This window comes from Pinus tabuliformis, chromosome 4_2 (assembly GCF_031772625.1).
Source record: "Pinus tabuliformis cultivar Carrire ecotype Pingquan chromosome 4_2, CPIR1, whole genome shotgun sequence".
Lineage (NCBI taxonomy): Eukaryota > Viridiplantae > Streptophyta > Pinopsida > Pinales > Pinaceae > Pinus > Pinus tabuliformis.
Window position 1 is genome coordinate 447,406,822 of NC_142304.1, and position 27,342 is coordinate 447,434,163.

General features: G+C 37.7%; 2 protein-coding genes across 4 annotated transcripts in view; both read right to left on the reverse strand.

Annotated features, from left to right (window-relative positions):
- The window catches only part of LOC149169892 (myb-like transcription factor family protein), a 180,720-nt gene that overhangs the window by 55,977 nt on the left and 97,401 nt on the right, over window positions 1-27,342 (reverse strand). For all 3 annotated transcript variants that reach the window (XM_089428848.1, XM_089428847.1, XM_089428849.1), the window contains exon 12: window positions 14,736-14,831. In XM_089428848.1, the coding sequence (XP_089284974.1) occupies window positions 14,736-14,831 (96 nt within the window). The remainder of the gene's footprint in view (window positions 1-14,735; window positions 14,832-27,342) is intronic.
- On the reverse strand, window positions 10,765-12,320 carry LOC149169893 (uncharacterized). Its single transcript, XM_089427189.1, has 2 exons — window positions 11,509-12,320; window positions 10,765-11,391 (listed from the first exon to the last, which is right to left on the reverse strand). The coding sequence occupies exons 1-2, from the start codon at window positions 11,684-11,686 to the stop codon at window positions 10,823-10,825; spliced, it is 747 nt and encodes a 248-aa protein (XP_089283315.1). The 5' UTR covers window positions 11,687-12,320; the 3' UTR covers window positions 10,765-10,822.

Genomic DNA, 27,342 nt, shown 5'->3' on the forward strand with positions numbered 1-27,342 from the left:
ATCCATAAAAACTGAAGATGAATTAAGATCTGGCTTGGAAAGCTTATGTCGTTCTGACTCTACTTCTGGTAATTCTGCACTTATTGAAAAAGAAGAAACAGACCCCTCTGTTAACTGGAAACTTCCCCCTGTTTCCCCTTCAGATGTATATAAAGGATTGCATGCTTTTAATTTCCATGCCCTCAGTCAAATAAAGATCAAAGAAAAGTCTATCAAAGTTGAACTCACACTTAACTCCATGATGACAATCCCGCTTATTGAGCCAAAACATGTTAAAGCCGCCTTAAAATCGGGATACCAGTATGCCCATCTGGGGATGGTGAGGATAGGACTGAATGCGTTGCATAGAAAAGGCCAGAAAGCCTATGTTTTCTCAGCCCTATTTGATAATCGATGGACTACATTTACACAAGCTATGATAGGAGGAATTGAGACCAGTCTCTCTGACGGTCCAATTCAATATGATGTTTTTCCCTAACTTTATGTTGCATTAGATGATCCAAATATCCTGCAATGCCTAACTTTAGGTATCCAGACTGCCGGATATGAAAATTTCAAATCAAAATCAAAAAATTTGGCTATCTTTTATATCACTTGTGTCCGTTTCTATAACACAACAATTCCTGCTGTACTACATACTCCTGATAAAGATGAAGGCCGAGTCACCCTCATACAATATGACTCTGCTTGCAACCCTGTAGCACCAGTGTATGTTTCCCGTAATGATTTATGTCCTCCTGACGATTGGGTAACAAATTGGGGAAAACCCATAAAGAAACCTGTTGTTGCAGCCCAATCAATCATCACTGAGATAGATGGCAAGGTTACCACACGATTTCCCAGAGTCAACACAGTTCAGCGTGGTGGACCCTCTGTCTCTACAATTCCAACTACAATCAGCCAATTGCATCCTGTCCAAACTCCTGTACCTCCGCAGTTTGCAATTGACCAAGCAGTGTATGATTCCATCAGAAGATTATTTTCACAACCAGGCCCTTCTCAGCCATTCAGCTCAGTCTGTGACCATCCACACTGCTCTAAAACATTTTGTCAATTTTCTTCAGAACCACCCACACCACATGGTGAGTCATCAGACCGTCATAAAATCAATATGATCAGATTTACTCCTCCATCTGATTCTTCTGAAGAAAGTTACAAAAGAGTTGTATTTTTTAATCCACAAGAAGAACTTCTTGTACATACAGTCTCTGGTTCTTCTACCTGTGGTTTAGGTTATGTTGATTCTTCACCTATTCCTGAATATAGAAGGAATCCCATTGACAAGATTCCAAAGCATGTAGAAATTCCTTCTGATTCAGAGATAATTGCCTTTTTAAAAATCTCTAAAGGTATTAGTCCATATGATCCAGAAGATCAATGGAAAAAGAAAATGTTCAATTGGGATATGTTCACACATGAAAAAGAACATTTGTACCTCGAAGAAGTAAGACTTCTTCCAAAAGATGATCGTCCTGCCTTCAACAAACAAAATGTTGAGAAATGGAAAGATTGGATGAAGGCAGAAAACCAATGGATATCATTCTATGAATGGTATTATCCTTCTGCAAATATAATAGAACAATCCTTGATGAAGCAGTTCAGAAATCAAGCCAAGCAAAAGAGAATCAAGGATCCAGAGAAATTTGTGGAAGAAAAATTAAAAGAAAACCCTGTAGTAATTCCTCCACCTTTGAAAGCCCATGTTTTCCAACCAAAAATTCAGGGTATGATGAATAAGCCAAATATTCCTAGATCTCTGATGGCTGTTCAAATAGAAGGTGAGAAATTACTGAGAAAGATTTGTTCCCAGCTCCATGTAAATATGATACGGACTGGAACTCCAAATAAACACAAGTGGGAACTCCTTGATGGTAATCTCTTGGAAACAGATACAAAATTTCCCCCTTGGAAAAATTTTGTGATACGAGGTCAAGATGGAAAATTGTACAAACTACTTCCATCACATTCTGATGATCCTACCTTAGCAGCAAGAGACTCGATTGCTCCTACCAACTGGACTAATCTAGCTCTGTCCAGTCTTGAAAAATTTGTCAGATCTAAATTTGAGAGTATTGAAACTGCTAATTCTGAAATGAAGACTATGCTTGAAAGTATTTTGCGAAAGCAAGATTATAATACAGTTTGTCTTAATAGCAGCGTAACTACTCTAGCAGAAAATGATAAGGCTCTTGCTAAAAGTCTTGACAGATTATCTTTACAGACAGAAAGGAAGATCCATGATGCTGCCTCAGCTCAAGGAAAAGAAATAGACAAAATCAGCACTTCACTGGATATTGTTAAGAAACAGGTATGGGAAGTATCTAAAGGAATAGAATCTCTGAAAAAGAAGCCCCGGGTAGAAGCATACAAGTCTGCAACCTTGTTCTCTGAACCCAAGACTTTTGTTCCTTATTCTATTACTCCTTCTGTGGAAAGCCTCATAAGAATGCCCAGTTCCATAACCTTTCCACCCCCTACTTCTACTCATCCCTATTCTTTATTTGCTAATCCCAGTTTCTTCAGTCCGAGCCAAGTCATCTCCAAAACTAAAGAACCTGAAGAAACCAGCAAAGAAACTTCTGATTTTGTATTTGGTTCATCTTCTAAAGATGAAGAAGAAAAAGAAGATTTTGATACAAGTATTCATAAGATAGATGTTGAACCAGAAATTGAAGACCTTGAAGCTTATATCAACAATTTCTCTGTCTCAGACAAAGAACAGTCTGATGAAAATGAAGACCAGGTAAATGCTACCTCCTCCAAATCTCGATGGGATACCACCTGGAATCCTGCTCCTGATTGCAGAGACCTTATGAAATCTGAATATCATAAGGACTGGTCTGCTAATGCTACATATTCATGGAATATAGATAATTGCACTGAAGTTGAAATTATGTCTGTTCTGCATTCCATGTTTGTTTGTTATAGGACCTATCTTGCAGATGATATAGGTCCCATTAATGCCACCAGGAGAATTATTGGAGGATTTGAGGGCACTTTGGATTCTTGGCTAAAAGCAGAAACCCTCAAACACCCAAATCTTTTGACATCTTGGGAACAAACTGTTGTCCTTAATGAAGATGGATCTACCCACATGGATCCCATCACCCATATGCCTGTCAATAATATGATAGGAAGTCTCCTCTATGGCATTACAGTCAATTTCATTGGTTTTCCTCAAATAACCAATGACATTACAACAATTACTTTGCTTGCCATGAAACTGCATAATATGCAGCATTTTGAAGAATACTTCAATGAGTTCCTCCACAGGCTCCACACCTTGACTCCAGATAAGAAGTTCAAGTCCTTAGGAGAATTGAGAAGCCTGCGCATTGGTGCTTGACGCCAATGCGAACCTAAAGTGGCCGGTTCATAGAATTGTCTTGTGAGTCTAAAAGTTTGTTTTAATCTCGAGACTCAGTCTGCTTGTATGCCAGGTAGCCTGTAGATTTGTTACGCTTCAGCTAACTCATATCTACTAAACGTTGCAGCAGTCCATCTGAGGAAGAGATGTTCCCTCTGTAATATCTACATCCATAAATAATATAAATCTTGTTCAGAATTTTCCGCAAATTTGTCGTATTATCTATATCTGTAAAAAGGTCTTGTAGTAAAATCTGGCATCCGATGCTCTTTGAGGATGTGTAGGGCATCCAAGATAACAGTAGGCAAGAGGACCGATATTCTTTGAGGGTTGGGAACCCAAGATAAGAATAGTCCTAGAAGGTCATACTTGGTCAACACCCGGGTGGGTATGTACCTTGAGAGACAATGATGAAGGTGTTTATAGTCATTGGTCTCGCCAACATTATGCTATGATCTGATGAGAGATAGAGCTGTCAGTCAAGGCCTTGTTGTGGAAACAATGTTGGTTACTATGATGCTATATCTATGTAACCAGATTCGTTGGAAACCCCTATCGAATCCGAATCCTGCGAATCGGATACGATTCGACAAGAATTCAAATCCCAGAACAAGATTCGACGTGTCTGTACAAGATTCATACAAATCCCATACGAATCCCATATGGGCACAACGAATCCCGATTCTGGGATTCGAATCCCAAGAAAATGACTCAAAATGCAATGCTTCATTTTCCAAAAAAATCACTCAGAAATGCAGAGTTTTATTGTTCTTTCAGTTTAAAGTTTATTTGTTAATTATGGAGGAGAATCTCTTGAATATGGAGGTCAAAGATGTTATTGATTTCAAAAATTACCTGAAGATTTGTGTTGGAGGTAACATCAGTCTTACACATTGCAAAGGAAGTGCCAGAGGGATGCATATGGAAAAGAAGACCCATGGTTTAAAATAACTTTGACAAAGTTTTCTTCATATAAATACTTTGGTATTGACATGTCACATATCCCTCTTTTGGATGATGGTGAAGCACAGAGGTGGAGGGCATTGCACCTTCAAAATTTTGGGATGGCTACATTGCATTAAAATAAATTATGAATTATGAATCATGATTTATGTGACCAATGACATGTATTTGAATTTTGTATGTACTATGCATGCTATAGCCTATAGATGAAGATCTATATTTGAAATCAATGAATTTGTATCATTAATTAGAATTTGTGTAAGAAATATCTAATTTTTAATATATATATATAATATATATATAACGAATCGTCGTGTCTTGTTCTGGGGGGTCAATGTGTTCGAATCCGACACTCGAATCCCTGAATCCTACAAATCCCCATGTCAGGTGAATTCTTCTTATGAGAAATTCTTCAAATTGAGATTGACCAAATACCATTATGAATAACTCCCTAATTAAGAGGGAATGTTGAAGAAAGTGTAACTAGGTTCGGTATTCATAAATATAATTTTGATCTTTGTACTTGTAAAAGAAAAGAAATATTATTTTTGTAAAATTATAAAATGAGTTTCTTGCTCATTACATAGGTCCAGCACATGTTGAAGTGCTATAGGAAAGTCAAAGAGTCAAAGAGCTCTTCTTGAGCATATATGTAATGTATATAAGTCAACCTAGTGTCTAGATCAGCCCTCCAAGACAAGCACAATCCTCTTGAAGAACGCAGCAAGCTAAACATTGTAAAACACAGTCATGTCGGCCTGCAAATGAGTTAAATAAGCAAAAGATAGTCATGTCGGCTCAATAAAGAGACACAACGATTCACATTGACATGTCGACTAATTATGGAGGACAAAGAACTATAAATACCCCACTAGGGTCACCACAGAAAACACAGTTTTCAGATGTTTGATTGAACTTCGGATGGCACAGGGCCATAGGAATCTCAGACAAGAGCAGGAGTACAGGAACCTCGAACAAGTACAGTGGACAATATTTTCGGATGGTTAGGGTGGTATAGAATCTCGGATAAAGTACAGTGATTCTATGTCTCTCGAAAGGTCATTGTCCTCGTGTATTGAATAGCATTGGCATAACTATAATCCCACAGTAATATACTCCGCGTACTAGACAAGATCATAATGAAGCTCTCGGTGCATTGATAAAGGCATGGAATCAAGGTCACAATGAAGATATCAATGAAGACAAGAGACCTCGTTGACATGGTGAAGCAGCAATAATGAAGACCTCAGGGATGCAGTAGTGATGGCCTCAATGGTGCAGCAATGATGATGATCTAAGCAGTGATGAAGAAGAGGATTGGTGTCTTGGTCTTGGAGTGGCATAATAGGTCAAGGTCTTGGTATTTGTCAATTGGAATCTCTATAAGAATAATTTTGTGCAGGTTTTCCTCTCCGAGAGGGATAGGTTTTGGCCATGGCAGAAAGCCAAACATCTTGTGTTATTGTCTCTTTGTTTTGGTAGCTATTTGATGAACTAAAGAAGACACACTCTAATAATAAGGAAAGATTGTACTAATAAGAAAACCTCACAAATAGTTATCATGCTAAGAAGAATCACATTAACTTCACTTGCCCTAGATTCTTCAACAAGATCAATACAATAGCAAATAACAAGAGCAGAAACCACTGGTGCAAGAGCTAAACGAGAGTCCTGAGATCTATTAATAAATCTTCCAAACGATAGACCTGCCAAACAATAGATTTGCCAATGATGATAAGAGATCTGCAAATCTGCAATAGATATGCTACTGATAATAAGAGATCTGCCAATGATGATAAGAGATCTGCAAATTTGGAATAGATCTACTACTGATAATAAGGCATCTGCTACTAATAATAAGAGATATGCCAATGATGATAAAAGATTTGAAAATCTACAATAGATTTGCTATTGATAATAAGAGAGATAAATTATTGATGCGAGGGTTTGATCACCAATGTGAGAGCTAGATCACCAAAGAGCGGGAGGGAGCACTCAGTGTGTTGCAAATGAAGGTTTCTCTTCAATATATAAAAATATTTGAGGCAAAATTCCTTCCTCGAATTAAGTGTTTTCGAAGCCTAGAGTGATTCATTCGAATTAGATAACATAAGTGATTTTATTTTGCACATGGCTAATTGAATCACTTAAGTGATTTTATTTTGCACATGTCTAATTGAATCACTTAAGTGATTTTATTTTGCACATGTCTAATTGCTTTATAAAATATTTTTGAAATAACTTTTGCTCTTATGAAAAATAATTTTCTCTTGAGAAATAATTCGCTTCAAGGGTGAAAGGGGTTAACCACATAAAGTGATTTCTAGGGAAATTTCTCCATAGTTGCTCAAAAATTCAACACTTCCTCTCAACTAGGGAGGAATTTCCATCAATAAAGCCAAAACTGTTGTAACTGTCAAATCATCATGACTCATGTTCAACATTCTCGAATCTAAAGAAGAATACTCATGGCAGGGGAGCTACTGCTACCACCCTGAATCCAAGCTCAACCAAATAAAGGCTAAGAAACCTTCACTAGGGAGTCTCAAGCTTCAACCTGGTCCAAATAATCATCGGGGAGCCAAATGCTTCCACCTGGCATCAGGAAGTCACATGCTACAACTTCGAACAAATACCATCGAGGAGACTCATGCTACCACCCAGAATGAATATCGGTCAGTCAATAAGACTAAGAAACCATAATAACTTAGCACATAGGCTAAGAATCATAATAGATGAACTCAAAGGCTAAGAATCCACAATAGCTCAACTCAAAGGTTAAGAATCCATGTTGTTCAAGAACACCAACATCTTCGAACTTGAGCGAGATACAACCTACCATCACTGGTAAGGATCACCATTGAGGAGACTCATGCTACCACCCGGAATGAATATCGGTCAGTCAATAAGACTAAGAAACCATAATAGCTCTACACATAGGCTAAGATTCCACAATCGCTGAACTCAAAGGCTAAGAATCCACAATTAGCTCAACTCAAAGGCTAAGAATCCATGTTGTTCATGAACACCGGCATCTATGTTGTTCAAGAACACCAGAGCCTTCGAACTTGAGCGTGATACAACTTACCATCACTGATAAGGATCACCATCCGATCTCAAGTAGCCAGCACCAATTGGCCAAATGGGTGGGAAACAAGATAAATGACTGGGGCATACTCCTAATTGGAGGTCCCTCATCCCTAAGAGCTCACTATCTCAGTTCCTCATCCATGGAAGCTCAACCAGGGGAGGAAGAGCACACATCTCAGTGTTCTTGATCAACCGGGTCCTGAACCCAAAAGAGGTACATCCCTTAATCCAAGCATATCTCTGAAGACTAGAAATTTTTTCTTTGACAGTGCTTTGGTAACTATATCAGCAATCTGCTCATCAGTCTGAGTATGGTGGAGTCTCACTGCTCCTCTATGTACCATGTCTCGAATGAAATGATATCTGATTTCAATGTGCTTGGATCTGTCATGAAATAAGGGATTCCCAAACAATCAAATCCTACTCATATTATCACAGAATATCACTATCGTATCCAGGACTTGCTCAAATAACTCTCCAAAGAGTTTTCTTAACTAGACAACTTCACAACTAGCTAAGCCAGCAGCAATATACTCAGCTCCTGCGAAATTGGGAGCAACTGATTTATGTTTCCTGCTCATCCAAGAGATCATGGCAGATCCCAAACTGAAACAACATCCTGAAGTGCTTTTTCTATCCACAATGTTGTCTGCCCAATCAGCATCAGTATAACCATGCAACTTTATGTTGCCAACAGTATATCGAAGACCGAAATTAATTGTCCCATGCAAATATCTAAGCACATGCTTAGCAGCAACCCAATGATTATGTAAAGGCTTGGTCATGAATTGACTCAAGGTGTTTATAGCATAGAAAATATCAGGACAAGTGTTCACTAGGAACATCAATGCTCCAATCAACTGACGATACTTAGATGGATCAGATAAATCAAGTCCAGCTTTATCACCACAGAATTTCTTAAAGTTCATCTCCATGGGAATGCTCTTGGATTTGCACTCTACCATTCCAAACCTTTCCAATAGCTTTACAACATACTTCCCTTGGGAGAGAATAATTTCACCAAGTCTCCACCAAACCTCCAGGACCAAAAAGAAGTGCATCATCCCCCAAGGTCTTTCATTTCAAATTCAGAGGCAAGCTCCCTCTTTCACTGAATTATCAGAAGATCATTACTTGTCAAAAACAGATCGTCAACATATAATACCAAAATCAAAGGCATACCTTGTACAACTTCGAAGTAGAGGTTTGGATCAACATTGCTCCTCGTGAATCCCAACTTTACTAGGCAATTGTCAATGCGAGAATACCAAGCCTTGGGGGCTTGCTTTAAGCCATAGAGTGCTTTCTTTAATGTGCATACATGGGTTCTTTTGTCATGTACCTCAAAGCCTTGGGGTTGTTCAACATATACTTCGTCTTGAAGAGCACCATGGAGAAAAGTTATCTTGACATCCATCTGATGGAGAGTCCACCCTTGACTAGCGGCTAAAGCAATAATAGCGTGAATGGTGGAATAGCGAGCAACATAAGCAAAGATGACTTCATAATTAATTCCCTCTTTCTGAGAGAATCTTTGGGCCACAAACCTTGCTTTATATTTTTCAATATTGCATCCGTGCCATGTTTTATTTTGAACAGCGACTTTGAAGTCACCATTGATTTGCCATGAGGTCTAAGAACAACTTCCCGTACAACATTTTGCATAATGGATTCATATTCTTTTGTCATGGCGTCCTTCCATACTTGGTGCTTTTGTGCTTCTTCAAATGATTGAGGTTCACTCTATATGATAGAACACATAGCTACAACATAGTTTTGATATCGACTAGGCTTCTTGCTTTCTCTAGAAGTGCCCTTGGGAGCAGTACGTTTTTCAACATTTTGTAGAGTATCACAAAGCCATAGAGGCATTTTCCTATATGGAGGAGGATCTAATGGATCCATAGGATCAACAGGTTCACCTAGGTCCTCATGATCAAGTTCATGGGTAGAGGGATCCACATCATCATTTGTTTCTTTAGAAGTGATAAAAGGAGGGCTAATTCTTACTTTTTCAAGAGTTGCATCTTCATCAAATGTTATATCTCTGCTGAAGTCTATTGTTCTTTGACCCAAGTATATAAATTCTAAATGCTTTAGATTCTTCACCATAGCCCACAAACATACATTTCTTACATGAAGCCTCAAGCTTGTTCCTCTTTTCTTTTGGTACATGAAAATAAACAAGACAGCCAAAGATCCTTAAATGATTGACATCAGGTTTCTTGCCTGCGAATACTTCTTCAAGAGTCTTGCCATATAATGCTAGATGAAGAGTGTTGTTCTATACATATATGGCAGCGTTGGCAGCTTCTCTCCATAGGAACTTTGGCACAGTCTGATCATGTAGCATGGCACGAGCAGCCTCAATGATGCTTCTATTCTTTCTTTCTACCACATCGTTATGTTCAGGATTATATGGTACAATGGTCTCTTTCTTGATATCGGCTTCTCTGCAAAAGTCAATGAACTCATTTGAAATGAATTCTCCTCCATTATCTGATCTAAAGACTTTGATTTTCTTTCCAGCTTGGTTTTCAATCAATGCTTTGAAATTTTTAAACATATCAAAAGCTTCATCTTTGTGCTTTAGAAAGTATATCTATGTTTTTCTAGAGAAATCATCCACAAAGGTGATATAATACAAATATCCACATATGGATGTCACTGCCATAGGTCCACACAAATTTGAATGAATTAGTTGCAGGATGTCATGAGATTCGGTACTGCTAGAGGGAAAAGGCCCTCTTGTTTTCTTTCCACTTTCACAACCAGGGCCAACACCATCACGTTTTGATTGGATTTCTGGCATTCCATAAACCATCTTCTTTACTTTGGGTGGTGCCATAACTCGATCTGATTGAAATTGCATTCTTGATTCAAAGCTTTAATAGGTCTCCCATTGACCTTGTAAAGCCCTTCGACTCTCGATCCAAGAGTAAAAGCATTTTTCATGTTTGTTTTCTCTGCCCAGGTTAACACCTTTCCTTTTATAAAAGCCACCTTCATTCCTTTATCTTCTAGACCAAATATAGATATAAGATTTTTCTTTAAACCAGGTACATATAAAACATCTTGAAGATGAATAGTTTCTCCAAGATCCAAATGAAAAGAAACTGAACCAAACCCTTTTACAAGGTATGTAGTGTTATCTCCAAGGATAATGTTTAAACCAGTCTCCCTCTCAACCAAATTAGAGAGGACTTTTTTATAACCAGAGAAGTGCCTAGAGGCACCACTATCCACTAACCAACTATCTAAAGAATCTGGATGAGAAGCACTAGACAAAACTGAAATAAAAAAGTACTCAAATTGAGAAGCAACAACATTATTTTCATACCTTGTATTTATATATTTCTTTTGAGGACGAGGCTCTTGATCACGATCACTGCAAGCATTGCTTCAAACTTCATATCTTCTTCCTCCATAATTCCTCCCTTTTCGATTAGGAGACTGATTATTGTAGTTGTTGCTACTCCTTTGGTTATAAGTGGATCTTCTTTTTGGACAATCTCGAGCATAGTACCCATGATTGTGACAATTAAAGCATTCAACATTCCTCGTGCTCTTCTTGAAAAACTTGAGTTTGGACTTTTGCTTCGAAGATTTTCCCTTTCCTTTATTCTTCTTTGCTTGTGCAGCAAAGGCAGATGGTTCTCCTTCTTCATGTCTCTGAATTCTACCCCTTGAAATCATCCTTGATTCTTCATGTCTGCATCTTCCGATCAATTCATCAAAAGTTGGCAGCACGTTGTTATTGTTGATAGTAGTAATGAATACTTCCCAAGCTGTAGGAAGTCCATCAACGTCTGTGTGTACCAATTCCTTATCAAACAAGCGCTCGCCAACAGACAAAATTTGGTCCTTGAGTTCAGTGATCCTTATAAAATAAGACTGAATAGATTCTCCCTTATTCAATTTGATATATTTGAGTTGTTTCTTCAGGTCAAGGACGTGATTCAAATTTTGGACTGCAAAAATGCCAACAATCTTGTCACACATTTCCTTAGATGTCTTCAGTTTGGAGATACATGTAAGAAGATGGTCTTTCAAAGAATCAATGATAATTTTGTGGGCTTTGATCTCACCTTTCTTGTATCTTGCTTTAGCAGCAGCAAGGGCATTTTCAGAAGGTTGGGGTACACCTCCTTGGACATACTCTAGAACATCTTCTCCATCCAAGTTGGTGTCTAGTCTGAGTTTCCAAGCAGCATAATTTGAAGCCCCTGTCAATTTCTCGTTGTCCTTGAAGAAGGATGTAGCCATCTGAATTGATCTACTATTGTATTTTGAGCAACAAATAAGGTCATTCAGCGAATAATTGCCTTAAGCTTGTTCTTGAGCTTATCTTCACCACAGCTCTGATACCATGTTAAATTTTGCAGATTTAAAATTTAATTTCTGAGATCATAAACCATAGAAGACAGTCAATGAACAACAAGACACGGGATTTGGTCCAAGACCAAGGAAAAACCCCACTATGGGGGGAAACCCTTTTTAAAATGCTCTTCTATTAGATCGTCTTCAAATGTTCAGTAGAGATACATAATCAAAGTACAAAACCCCTTTTACAAATAACAATAGTAACAACCCTTTTTAATATGACAGCTTCAAAATACCACCACAAGCCTCCAAAGGCTTCCAAAACAAGAGCAGTAGACACAAGTGCGTGAACAAAGTGCACAAGTACGAGAGCTAAATACTGAGAGCAATATTCTCCAAATGCAAGATCATAATGCTACTGAAGCGAGGGCAATATACCAGCAATCAAACTCTGGTGCGAAAGCAATATCAAGAATAGAATATCTCTGGAGCGAGATCAATACAAGAGAAAATAACAAGAGTAGAACCCACTGGTGCGAGCATTGAACAAGAGTTCTAAGATCTGTCAATAAATCTTCAAAATGATAGATCTTTCAGATAATAGATCTGCCAAAAAATAGATTTGCCAATGATGATAAGAGATTTGCAAATCTAAAATAGATCTGCTACTGATAATAAGAGATTTGTCAATGATGATAAGAGATTTTCCAATGATGATAAGAGATCTGCAAATTTGCAATAGATCTGCTACCGACATCTACTACTGATGATAAGAGATTTGCCAATGATGATAAGAGATCTGCAAATCTGCAATAGATCTGCGACTGATAATAAGAGAGAGAAATTACTAATGTGAGGGCTTGATCTCCAATGCGAGATTTAGATCACCAAAGCGCAAGAGAGAGAACGCGATCTGTTGCAAATGAAGGCTTCCCTTCAATATATAGAAATTTTTTAGGCAAAATTTCCTCGAATTAAGTGTTTTGGAAGCTCCTAAAGTGATCCATTCGAATTAGATAACTTAAGTGATTTTATTTTGCACATGTCTAATTGAATCACTTAAGCGATTTTATTTTGCACATGTCTAATTGCTTTATAAAATATTTTAGAAATAACTTTTGCTCTTATGAAAAATAATTTTCTCTTGAGAAATAATTCACTTCAAGGGTGAAAGGGGTTAACCAGATAAAGTGTTTTCTACGGAAATTTCTCCCTAGTTGCTCAAAAATTCAACACTTCTTCGCTTGCTTTATTATAGAATGAATTGTGTCTCTAGAAGGTTGAGTTCCCTCCTATATATAGGCTTCCAAGGTGGAGGAAGTTCCTCAAAATAGGTCAACTTCTTAGCTGGCAGGCCAACTTGGTCTTGGAGGGTATTTTGACACTTTTAAATACAAAAATAATTATTTTTACAAGTTACAATGTGCCCGATGAAGTCTTCCACATATGACAATGACTCTTTTGACTTCTTGGCCTAAGACAAACCCTAGAAGCACTCAATGGGTGCTTGACCTCTAAAATAAAAGACCTTGAGCATGAAGCCCATGCTCCAAAATAATAATATTAGTAATTTTTCTTTTATTTTACAATATACAAGAATCAAAAGTTTATTTCATATTTATGAAGACTGAACCTAATTACACATTTTTCAACAACTTGTGGTTAACATGGTGACCTTGCATTTGTCAGAGCCGCATTCTTTGCAACATCGGAGGCATTTAGGGGTTAGAACTCCAGGGGAGGTATCGTTAATATATCCACTGCTATCTTCCCCTGGGTTTCTCTCCACAACCTACACTTGAGATTAACTTCAAAATAGTTGAGAGAAAGGACTCACTTAGATAGGCGTCTAATCTAAAATTTACCAAGATCTTGCATGTCACATAGATCTAGCTGTCGCATCTCCTATAAGATAGCATGCATCCAAAGCAGCAATTGTTCATCCGGTAACTTGGTAGTTAGATTATATTGTGCAAGTGATTTGACTCCACAAGGCACTGGTCTCTCAATAATCTAATTAAATCGTGTTAATATTAAACTTGTTAATCATCATTAACCAAGTTGCTAGACCATTCAGTGGTGTCTCCCGAGCTTGTCGATTCCCAACAAGTCTTTCATCCTCACATTTCATAGAGACTACCCCCCATGGCCTGTTGTAGGGAGATAGCTAAAACAGAGAGGGTGGGGATCAGAGTGACAGCCCCCACCCTGAGTCGTTGTTGCATTTACCTGTACAATTTGGGCAACAACAGGTGGCAACTACTAATTCCCCACCCACATCAAAAGATATATTTTAACATATCTTCAGAGAGTTTAGAACACCTTGACATCAAGAAGATATTCAAGTTTCTGCACGACTCCAATGAGATGATATGACGCAGATACAGACAGAGGATATAAAAACTCCTGTACAAAATTTGTATGCCCATGCTGAAATTTCACTTAACAATAAAATGTGATTTGATACTCATTAAAAACATGAGTAAGTCATTCCATGTTGTGCCTTGTGTTTTGATAAATGCCAAAAGACTTTTCAACTAACAAAAACATTAGAAGATTTTTGAACTAGAAAAAAACATAATAATCTACAGTATACTTAAACAACTACAAGGAACATCTTTAGCTACAAAGTAATACATGAAAATGTTAGCAAATGTATGTCTGTACAGTCACCAGTGTATCACCTTGTAAATTATGTGCAATATAATAACATAATTATGTCTTGGAAGGTCAAAATGTCATACTCCAAATTCACCATGCCCACTAATCTATGTCAATTGACTAAATATGCTATTACAACTCAAAAACACTGGAGTTGTGGTGCCAGTAGTTCACGTTAATTGGCTGAAAATGAGATTATCACCAAAGAACAATAAAATATGACTTTTGCACGTATAAGTTATAACAATAACAACTACTCATATTGCATGTAGCCCAAATTCAACAATAGATTTCCTTCATGTTATTCACTACAACCCTTTAAACAAGGTACCTGTTTTTGGAGATTGAACAGAGAAAGAATCTCCTTTCGCAACTCCAAATGTTCTGTACAAACTGCTTTGGTGGGGACTTTTGGTTTGGTATGAACCTACAAGGAAATCAAAAAAGGTGTATTGTCAAGTTTATACGTCATCAATGTGAAACTACAAGATAGTCATTTGAAACATGATAGATGAACCTCTCTATCACTAAAAATTTACAACATACAATATTACTTGCAAAAGCTACCACACAGTTACAATAGCACTCCAAGGTTACCTAGGCCCGTGTCATCTCAAGGAATGGCAATTGACCAGAACAGTGGCATCTAATAAATTCTTCTGCCTTTAGTTCCATTTTTCACAGCTGCTCATATTTTATGTTTGAAAGGGAGATTTAATCTACCAAACATTTCTATTCAAGTGTCTCATTAATGAAGAGGATCTGGTACCCTCTTTAGGACTGAGGGGAAGCTATTAATTGAGAAGGGTTTGTGTTCATAGTCAGACTCTTAGGACTTTGACAGAGGGGCATGGTACTCTCGTAGAGATCATTCCAAAAACTTTGCAGCCAGCCATTTTGAATGAGGCTCACTATTTTCAATTGTGCCCATCACTATTGAATAAGGCTCACTATATCAGGAAGAGTGTATGATTAATAAATGTAAGGTGGCCTCATTAAGGAAAGTCTACTGGTTAGTTGTTGTGGCCACCTTAATGACGGCCCACTAGGTGGATAGGGTTTTAATCAGGCAGAAGCTATTTATAGTAGTATAAGCTATGTAATCAGGTACCAAGTGATTAATATCATATTGGATCTCTACTCAATTGGAGGTTGTCCCATCAAAAAAGACACAAATGAACATTGCTTACGATTCAGAATACCAATAAAGGTTTTCCTACTGTTGTTGTTTCATTACTTTGGTTGTATTTTATTTGCTTTTCCATGGTTATATTTATGTCTAAATGACTTTGAGTACTCTATTTCAGCTATTAAGAACACCACAAATGGTTTAAGAGCTCTTTCCAGTGCCTGCAAATGCCCGCAATCTATAATTTTTTCTTTTTTAATGCTAGAGACATGTCACAACATCCTTAAACACAGATCTATCATTTAACAATTAAAATTGTGGCAGGGGAAGCATATATGCAAAGAAATGCGAGCAGAGTCATTTAGTTGGACACTCTTTTGCACCTCTGTTAGTATTCTTTTGGTATTCTAGATGGACTTGCCTACAGATTCGATCTTCCATGTACCCCTAGGTTACAGGTATATTAGAAGCCCCATAACTGGACCTAAAACCAGGCTTACATAAACCTGCTAACGTCTTGTCACTATAGTACAATGAGAATAGCACTCGAGGAGATCACTCCTCATACCTAGGAATCAAGTTGCGCCACTAAGGGTACATTCTAGCCTCCTTAACATCGTAACAAATTTGGATGACCACTATTGTTGGAAACAGGTCTGTATATTGGAGAGCTATTGCACCTAACACTCCTCTGCTCTTAGGACCATATAGACCCTATCCTCTACAAAATATGCAATTGAAAAAATAATTTTGTTGGAATATCACGAATTTTGGAATTTCGTTAACACAAAAATACTCGAATAGGTAAATAAAATGGAAAAGTTTACGGCTAGAGCATAGTTTTAAAAACCAGAACTGGATTTCAAACAGCTGCCTATCTAACAGGGATTTGAATCAGAACCAGATCGAACCGGATTCAACAAACTGGAATCCAAAAATTTACATAAAATAATAAATTTTTAATGGAAAAAATTTACTTTTTAAGATTAGAAACCATTAGAGACAAAATATGGAAGGTCTTCTCATCTATATACCATGTAAGGGTGCATATATCAAAATGGCACCAAGTGCAAAACATATCAATGATATTATCAACAAAATACAGAACCAATGAGACTCTAAATCACTCTAGAGTCCAAATACAATGCTACAACTCAAGCTACTAGGCCACTAGCCTACTACAAAATCACTGATCAACATCATCACTCATCAAACTCATCACCACTACTACACATGGGATAATCACCAGGAGCTACATAAACATCATTTGGCTCAGAGTCTAAGGACTCCTCGAACTCCTCTCCAACCTCAATGGCAGTACTAGTAATAGCATGAGCAACAACACTAGGGCTAGCAGAACTAGAAGCACAAATTCGTCGAGTTGCACGACTACTGCTTCTCTCACCATGTGCCATGCTTGGTCTTGGTGGTTCGCTTCCTCCAACTCCCAGTGCAACTACTAGATATGCATTGGGATCAACACACCCAACTCCATGGCATTCAATATCAAAATCAGGATCAAACTCAACTAGTTGAGTCTCCTCCACCCATTCTGAAGTTGGATGAATATCATCCAACTCCATGGCCATCAATATCAAAATCAGGATCAAACTCAACTGGTTGAGTCTCCTCCACCCATTCTGAAGTTGGATGAATATCATCCAACTCCATGGCCATCAATATCAAAATCAGGATCAAACTCAATTGGTTAAGTCTCCTCCACCCATTATGAAGTTGGATGTATCAAGTCATTTGTTCAACTAGTTGCACCTTAGTCAAAGGTTGTACTGCACAAAGACAAGATCATTTAACCATTTTTGTTCTAAGCGATTTTTCTTCTTTGTGTGAATCCATTCAAAACAAACCATTTGTGCTCACACCCAAAAGCACTACAATTTTGGCTGAGAATTCTAACTACAAACTTTTGCAATTGAGGAGAATGGCTACCAAACGACTCCCACCAATGTGCTACAAAGACAAAGGCTATAATTAGTTCATTGTTCAACAATTTAGATGGTAAGTTTGAACATTGGCTAAAAAAGCAAGTATTTACAAATTACAATTTGAATTTTAAACAATTGAACCTTAGAAAAAAAAATCGATTACCTGGTTGGATCCACATCTCTTGCAATCTTTTCCAAATTTTTGCCAAATGTACCTATGGCCCTAATGAAAGTAGTGAGTTGTCGATGTATTTCCAACTATTATGACTCTCCAGGTACCACGTGCTCCAAGCACTCATACAACCCATCTCTAACCTCCCCAGTCTAATCTTCTCCTAGTTGAGCTTTATAATGATACTCTAGGTTCAAGAAATACTCGACTAGATGTATAGGACGATAGACTTGATTATTCCATTTATTATAAATGATCTGCCAAATAGGCCCATATTTACCTACTCTATCCTTGTAGGTTGCCCACACCTACTCCTTTACTCGATCCTCGTAGATGTAACCCATGGCCAATTTTTCCCCATTCACCAACCACAACACCTTAACAAGGGGCTCACCATTTTCGCAAGTGTAGATGCTTTTTTCCAAAAAGTGTATCAAAAACTTCCTTTTTGGTGTCTTCTTCATTTGCTCTACAAGCCTACAAAGATACATTCTAATCATCACCCGAAAACATTTTCTGCAAGTATTGTTGCTGGGAATTGAGAGATTGCAATGTGAGTTGCAAATATCGTGTTGGCAAACCTAACAAGCTCCTTGCCCCCTGTGCTTTTCCTCATTAGGCTCAATACCCATGAGTAGATGTACTTTGGGATAGACTTGGCATGCTCTACAATGTTCTTTACCCACTCCATTTTTCCTATTTCCTCAAGCATGAGGTCTATGCAATGTGCAGTACATGGGGTCCAAAGTATGGTCCTATAATTGGACTCTAGCATCTTTCCAGCAAGACCATAGTTTGAGGCATTATCTGTGATGACCTGCAGAACATTATGTTGCCCCACTATCATAACCATCTCATCCAAAAACTCAAATAATAGGTTGGCATCTTTCAATGTATCATATCAATCGATCTCAAAAACATGGTTCCTTGAGAAAATTTCTAATGGTGAGGTTTTTCCCTTCAGTCAATCCATCTGACATGATGGAACAACCTATTTTGGTCCATGACTCTTTATACTTAGTCAAATATTCTCTAATGGACAAAACCTCTTTTTGCAAAAGAGCCCCCCTCAAGTCATGCATACTAAGGCCTTTGGAGCCATTCCTGCAGCTATAGTAGCATCAACATAGCTTGGTAATCAGGTGAGTTGGCAGCATTAAAGGGGATATCTATATCATACCACCATCTGGCAATGTATTCAAAAGCAACTTCTTTGCATTGTTTTTCCAATGAGCATCCAAGGTGGGTTGAGTTAGACTTGGTTGGGAGGCAACAACACTAACAGAGGCAGAAGTGGAGGAAGGTGTGAAATAGCCCTTAATGTTCATCCTCTTTTTACCTTTGGCTTGAGAGTGAGACCCAAAAGGGGGAGGAACATAACAGATGGGGTCATGGAGATTGGTGGAAGGGATAGAGGACGAGTCTTCAAGGTCGAAATCATCAAACCCATTTGCTTCTCTCCTAGCCATAGCTTCTGCAAGTTGTTTCTCCCTTGCAACTTTTGCTTGTATAGCCTTTGCCTCCTCAAGCTTCTTAAACATTTCTAGGTATTTTGCCCTAATAGGCCCTATTACTTTATCTGGTGCATCACATGGGGTTACTTGGCCTCTTATACCATCCAAGTGTTGTTTCCACCTACAAATAACCCCTCCTCCCATGGGCTGCTTCAAATATTTGCACAGCGTTTGGCCACCAACAACATCGCATTGAACCCATGCAGCATCTTTGGCTTTTGGGGCCATAGTGGATGATGAAATTTTAGATTTGAAAGGAATGAAATCTATAAACAAACAAAGAAAAATGTAAAACCTATGACCAACTACTACAGCGTTTGTTATTTTGCTTGAAATAGGGAAAAAAAAAAATAGGGACAGCGATCAAATCTAGAAACTTTTAAGAAAAAAACATACCTGGGAATGAAAACTAGTTGATAAAGCCTCCTCCAAAAGATGCCAACTCCACTAGACAACTCCAAGATGACAAAGAACCTCCAAACTTCTTGTTGTTGCTCTGAAACTCGATGTTGTTGCGGGACTATCCAAGCTCTCATATGCTCACAAACACTAGAAATCATATGTGTGAGGCAAATAGGAGCTTAGGCATCCTTTTATAAGTTTAAATGGGCAAATTTAGGGGGGAACCTACCCATGATTTGCAAAAAATCACCTGTGGATCCCATCAAGACGCCCACACACGCGGCTTCCTAACCAACCATTTTTTCACAGACTCAGCAGGTCAAGACAGAGTAGGTACCTAAGCAGTCATGACCAACAAACAAATCATATTTCTTGGTCCAGTTTGATATCTCGGGCAACTAACCAGCCGATTTGGCCGACTTTCAATTCAATTCAATCAGTTTTTAAAACTATGGGCCAAACCACACCACTATGGGATACCTATCCCAAAATATTCCTTGTGCAACATTGATCACATGGGCATAGCTCTCCAATAACCTTTTTCTAGGCCTGTTACAACAAAATCTCACACCTCTAGAAATAAAGTCCAAAAGCTCAAGTATGAGATGAACTGCACCTAAGAGGGGGTCATTATCCCCTCATCAATCCTCTTCTCACTTTTGGCCAACTCTCCTATGACTCAAGGGGGTTCTCCCTATAGATCCTAGAGATCTAACGACGAGATCACACTAAGTCAAAAGCTCTCCAAACCTTCAATTTCACAATCCACCAATGAAATGATATGATCAATTAGGCTTTTAGTGGAAGATAGGATTACTAGGTTTCTTAGAGAAATTACTGTTAGTGTTGAAATTTGTAGCTAGGTTCAGTCTTCATAATGTATATTTTTCATTATTGTATTTATTATGTTTTGTCCAATGTTGCACAAAGCGCGAGCGGGATTTAATCGGCGCCGGGAAAAAAGCGGAAAAAAGCGGGAAAAAAGCGTTTGGCACAAAAATATTCATTTTTTTTCATTTTTTTTCTATTTTTTTAATATCTAAACCATCTACAACATAAAATAAATACATTGACACATAAATATGATAAAAAAACTAATATATAAGATGTTTAATATCATTTCTAGCGCTAAAATCACACATAACATTGAATCATGTCCTGAATAGTAAGTCCCAACTCAGCCTCAAAATATCAACAAAAAATATGATAATGTATCTCATCATGTCATAATGTCATATACAATAAAATGAAAGTCTAATCCTATTGATTTCCTCTGCCCCTCTTGCGAGAAAATGCCACAGCTTTCCCTTTCCCTCTAGATGTAGATGTTGGTGCCCGTGCAGGTGGAAATGGCAGTGGAGTCTGATGTGATCTAGACGTTGAAGAACTAGAAGTAGGAGCTATAGGAGGTAGACCACGTCCTCTACTGGTGGCAGGGGTAGCCCGGGCAGGTGGTGTCACCTGGAAACATTACAATCTCCCAATCCTGAAATCCTGAAAAACTGATAAGTCTGCTGGATTTTAAATGAAATCTAAAATTCTACTTTCTCCATATGAAATCCAATGAGGCTGGAACCACTCTCAAACATCCTGAGTCATTTCATGGTAATGTTAAAAATTTAAGTAAAAGGATGAAAATGAAGATTAAGGAGAATGTCACTTTTACTTTAAGAATTTAACATTACCATGAATAGCATATCCATACTAGGGCCTAGACTTGATCATTAAGCTACCCCACTCAAAAATTATTTGTTTCTTTCAAAAAACATTGCATGAAAAAACCCAAAAAAAGTTATAAAACTATGCTGTCCTGAGCCCCCACGATTTTTTCGTTAAAAATCGCGCTTTTTTCGAAAAAATCGCGATTTTTTGAAAAAAGCGCGATTTTTCAGTAAAAATCGGCAAAAAAAAAGTAGGCGATTTTTTCGTATAAAAATCGCGATTTGATCGGCAAGATGAAAAAATCGCGATTTTCCGATAAAATCGCGATTTTATCGCGATTTTAACAACACTGGTTTTGTCAAGCATGTTCTTCATGCTAGAGTCAAAAGAATTTACTTTTTCAGTCAAAAAGAAATATTATTTATTTCATGTCCCATTTAGACATCTAAAAGAGAAAGAATTTCAAATTTTGTTGTGTCATAAGCCCACAAGTTGACCAAGTCATCCATCCTTGGACAAGTCGGCCAAGCCCTCCAAGTGACACCTACTTGACCCTCCTGGACATCTATATATTGGAGATCCATTCGACCCATTTGGAGATCATTGATTCATCCCATCAACAAGTATCATTTGCACCCAAGCAAAGGAAGAAGAACTTAGGTCAAAGGAGATAGAAGGCAAGTCAAAGAAAAGATGAATATTCCCTCATTGACCAAATTGTTGATCAACTACAGTTCGCAGGTGGGAGGTATGTTTTCTATGGTATAGGTCGAAAATTTTGAGATCAGTTGCAGCCCGAAATTCAGCCCTCATTAGAGAAATTTTAAGGTCCAAAATGGGCCTCAAAACAAAAATATACAATCAAAATCAACTTTATAAGAACCAGTAGGATTCAAAATGATGATGTCAACCATGGGGGATGATTCACCATTTTGGAGTAAAAAAGGTAACAACAAAAAAAAACTACTTTTTCAACTCATATTTTCAACTTATCTCTCTATGGTTTTACTCAAATTTCGAGTGGGAGCACTCGCTGGATGCAGAATTTAATTTCTCATCCAAAGAGTACCCATGTTGTAGACAAAGTCACCTCCTTCAATTTGGCTGCAAAAGAAATAATAATCTCTCCAGAATACAGGTCGACTCATCTCCAAGTCATGTCGGTTTATTATAGGCGCCTACAACTATAAATAGGGCAATGCGGATTTCATTTAGGCATCGAATTTCAGAGAAGGATTTTGGTGGTCTGCAATTCGATTAAGGTCTGATCCAAACAAAGGAGTACGAAGATCTCATAAGAAGTCCCTTGATCCAAGCGAAGGAGGAAAACAAAAGGAAGATCTGTTTGGGACTGTTTTAGGGTCACTGCTGCAGAAAAAGGGCCAAAGATCTTCTTATTGTGCTAAAGGCCTAATCAAGAAGAATTCAAGAAGTCAAGTTGAAGAAGAAAGCCTTTCAGTCCAAGCGAAGGAGATGAAGAGGTTAGATCACCATATGTGTTGCGACTAGGGCTGAAATAAAGAGCAGGTCTGAAGAAGGAGGAAGCCAAAGTTGAAGAATAGCCGAGAAGGAAGAAGCAAGAGGGTTAATGATCGTTGACTCAGGGAAGGACTTCATCAACGAAGCTATGTGTCTTGGTCTTGGTGAGGCAAATAGGTCAAGGGTCTTGGTCTTGGTATTTGTCAATTGGAATCTCTATAAGAAGAGGAATTTGTTCGGGTTTTCCTCTCAAACAATGAGAGGTTTTGGCCCTAGCTGATAGCCTATATTTTGTGTCTCTTGTCTCTTTATGGTTTATGCATTGTTAGTTGTTTGATGAAGAAGAACACTAATAACATATGAAAAAGAAGATCCTAATCTAAAGAAGTAAAAAGCACTTACAAGCAGTTACTAATAGAAGAGAAATCCCTTAATCTCTTCAGCTATATATCAATCCTAAAGCAAACTCCAAATTTGTGCCAAGTAAGATAACCATAATCCTTTTCACATGAATACGTGGAATCCAAACTACCACATGATTACATAATGTGCTTTCAAACAATGTTACATTTATTGATATCAACAATTTATCATCGAGGGTCCAAAATTTAAATTATCAACAATAATATGGAAATCATTGAAAAATAGAAAATTATCAAGAAACTTAAAAAAATACAAAACTAATCATTTTTTTCAATATTTTAAACTTCTAAAGGAACATCAACATCAAACAAACACATTGTCACATAAATATGAAGATAAAATTGCTATATAAAATGCATAAGATGTCAAATGGTACATTAGATAGATACTGAAATATGATACCTATCCTTAATCATAAATCCTGATAAGATAAAAGAAAATCACATCAAAACAAAAATAAACGTATCTCATGAGATGATCATCATGCAGCATCTAGATACTACAAGGCTAACCATGATGCACTAAGATATCAACAATTACCTCTATCACTTTTATGAGCAAAGGCCACCTCTGTCATTCTTCTTCTAGAAGCAATAAGTGGACGTGTTGAGCTTGAGCCTCAAGTGGAAGGTGCAACTCTTGGGGAAAGTGTGGAAAATGAAGTAGGATGTTTCCCACCTCTTCCCCTAGTTGTCGATCTCTGTGGAGGTGGTGGCACAAGATGATACACACTTTCGATGTCCTTCCCCTGCTCCAAATTTGTCTCTTTTGGAAGATGAACATCCTCCTCCTCCAACTCCTTAGCATCATGCTCCAACCACTCGAGTGCCTTCCCTCTCGAGCTCCACCCTCCACAAACTTGTGTAGTCAAGCGCATCCAATGAAATGACATTAGTGTCAAGTACGTTGTTTATCTACCTCACCCACAACCTGAGATTGCAGTAGACATAGACCATGTCATTGAGGCAATGGACATCTAACCTCCATGAAGGGCATTGTGTAATTAAAGGATGATGTCCCATGGGCATGTGCCAAAAATTAAATTGATGAAATTAATAATAATAATTTTAATTCAAACATTTCTAACATATTAGAATGCAAGCTTTTGCGATTCATGATTTGTGCAAAATATTTTCCGAACGAAATCACATAACGATTTTAAATTTGTTGTGTTTTGAACCACTTAATGTGGTTCATCATCAAGACAAATTTGGATAGCTAAACCAAAGAACTAATAAATAGTAGAGATGCAACTAATTAATCCAAACAATCAAAAAAATTATAATAAAAACGAACATTAGAAAGAAATAATAAATCAAAACTAGAAAATAAAAATAAGGAAAAAGCCTTAAAATAAGAAATAATACTAAAAAATAAAGGAAATTATTTTTTATTTATATTTATTATTATTATTATTTTATTATTATATTATTATTTGTAAATTTATTTGTTTATTTATTTTAATTAATACATAAAAAACAGAAGGTAATAAAAGAAATTAACTAAAATTCAAGGAATAATAAATAAATACAGAGTAACCATGAAAAGAAAATTTATAATAATAAAATTAATAGAATTCAAAATATTTAATAAAAATACGAATACAAAGAAAAAAGTCAATGAAAAAGGAAATAATAAAAGAGGGAAATTTAGTTATTTATTTTTTAAAATAGAGGTGAATAAAATAAATTTATTCTTGTTGTTATTAAAATATTTTTTGTTTTTATCTCAATGGCCTCCCTAAACTTACAGTGATGGAAGTGACTAATCTTGGCAATGACCTAAGAATCCTCAATAGTAAATACTAATGTGGTGCTTAGTCTTCTCAACATGTTGAGCAAGAGGTGAGAAGCGAGTCCTGCAATGCTTTATGTCAGCGGCATGTTCTTGAATCCTTTGATAAATGGAACGACCAGTTTCTCCAATGTAGGGAGTCCCACAAGAACATGGGATCAAATACACGCATTTCATGTCTTTGGGATTCACCAGGGCTTTGACTAATCTTAAGGAGCTACAAATCGTGTTCAAGGTGTTAAAAGGTCTGAAGGTGGAAGAAAAATCATGCTTCCCAAGAACTAAAGCAATCTTGTCAGTGGTTCCTTGTATAAGGGGAAATTGAACTTTGGAAGCAAAATCTCTAGGTTCTTTCTTAATCTTGTCTTTTGAAAGGCTTTGATACCTAAAGATTTGTTATAGCCATTCAATTCAAAAACATTAAGAAGATGGATTTTCTCACCCTCCAGGTGATTTTCATCGGAAACCCACAAAGCATGAGTAGCTAGAGCGTTTAGAACCCCCTACTTTTGCGTTGGATAGTGATGGGAGTCAGCTTGAAGATATTGCTCAGTGTGCATTTTCTTATGAAAAACTTGGTGAGAGAAAGAACCATCAGATTTATTAGAGACAAGAACGTCAAGGAAAGGTAGGCTACCATAATTATCAGTTTCCATTGTAAATTTTATGGATCTTGACTGACTGTTAAGATGTTGAAGAAACAAGTCTAACTTGTCCTGACCATGGTGTTGAGAATTCAATAAGGAAATGCATATGTTAATTCTCTTAACTTGATAATTGTTTGTGCTACCTTTTTACTTAGTAGCTTTGATCTTTATTATTCCAATATGCAATACATCAAACAGCTACCAAAATAGTAAGAACAGTGACACAATATATAGGTTGCAAGCCAGGGCCAAAACCCCTCCTCTTTAGGGGCAAACCCAAAAATCTCTTCTTATCTTTCAAATCTTTCAATTGACGAATACCATGACCTAGACGCAGACAAATACCCTCCAAGATCAAGTCTTCCTTGGCCTCCAGCTGCAATATCTTCGACTTCCAAGTAAATCCAAAATTCTGCTGCCCAACAACTGCTACAACGGTTGCTTTTTCTCTCGGAGACTTCGATCTCCCTCTAACTGCTTTGCCCTTGACTTCACTTGCCTTTATTCGAGTCCTAGGGCTAGTAGGAAACCCTAAGGGTCCTTCACTTGCCTTCTTGCTCTTCTTGCTTCCAAAATCGAACCTTAGACTTCCCAGTGCAGAAACCTTAACTTCGTACTTCCAGGAGAATCTGCTACTCAGACTTCATACTGTCCCAAAAGATTCTACTACCCAGAAGAAACTGCTGCCCAGATTTCGTACTACCCCAGAAGATTCTACTGCCCAAAAGAAACTGTTGCCCAGATTTCATATTGCCCCAAAAGATTCTGCTACCCAGAATTCGTATGAGAGATGAGTGAATGAATGATCCAAATGGAGGATGAGTTCTTCTTATATATAGGCTTCCTTCAAGGGTGGACATGGCTCTTCATGCAGGCCGATTTGACAGCTTATGTAGGCCAACTTGACCTTGGAGGTATTTTTAACATTTTCAAGACAAAATAAATTTTCTTTTACAATTTACAATGTGCCCATAGGGTCTTTCATATATGACAATGACTCCTATACCTAGGACAAACCCTAGAAGCACTCAATGGGTGCTTGACCTATAAAATAAATTCCTTGGGCGAGAAACCCACGCTCAATAATAATAATAATAATAATTTCTTTATCATTTTATATATTGTTGCAGCAGCTACAACCACCCTCCAAAATTTTGCCTTAGCTTCGTTTTGGGGCCTCCCTACCAACCATCCTTAGTAGCATGTCTTGCACTGTCAAGTACATAGGCTTCATTGGTTTTCCAACAGCTTGCCAGCCTGTGCATGTCAGTTTGCTTAACTCCCCTCACAGGCTGTCATTCCGGACTTAAGCTTGTTGCTGGCTGAGAAGCTCCCTCTGAAAATTGCGCAATTCTTGAGAGGAACCAGCCTTCCCTCCATAAATTGCACAAATCTGTTGTTGCTGGCTGAGAAGCTCCCTCTGAAAATTGCGCAATTCTTGAGAGGAACCAGCCTTCCCTCCATAAATTGCACAAATCTGCTAGGAAGCTTGCTGGGCCCAGAAATTGCGCAATACAGTCAAACAACCTTCCTCAGGAAAATTGTGCAATCTGGCCCAGCACTGCAGCTCAGCTCAAAAATTGTGCAATTTTGGGCAGCAGTGAACTGGTCCTCCCAGAAATTGTGCATTCCCTCTGGACAACCAGCCCAGCTCCTCCGAGAAATTGTGCAAAATCCCCCCTCAGTCAAGCAAGGTATTGCATGTGTCTTCAGGTTGACCGGTTCCAACCGGGACCCAGCAACTTGACTTACATGCATGGGCTTCTTTTTCCC

Excerpts from the sequence above, each read along its gene's own strand:
- LOC149169893 (XM_089427189.1), bottom strand. The coding sequence starts at position 11,686 with ATGGCTACATCCTTCTTCAAGGACAACGAGAAATTGACAGGGGCTTCA. Across the intron at positions 11,392-11,508 it reads TAAAGCAAGATACAAGAAAG|TCCAAAATTTGAATCACGTC; the intron begins GTGAGATCAAAG and ends GCATTTTTGCAG.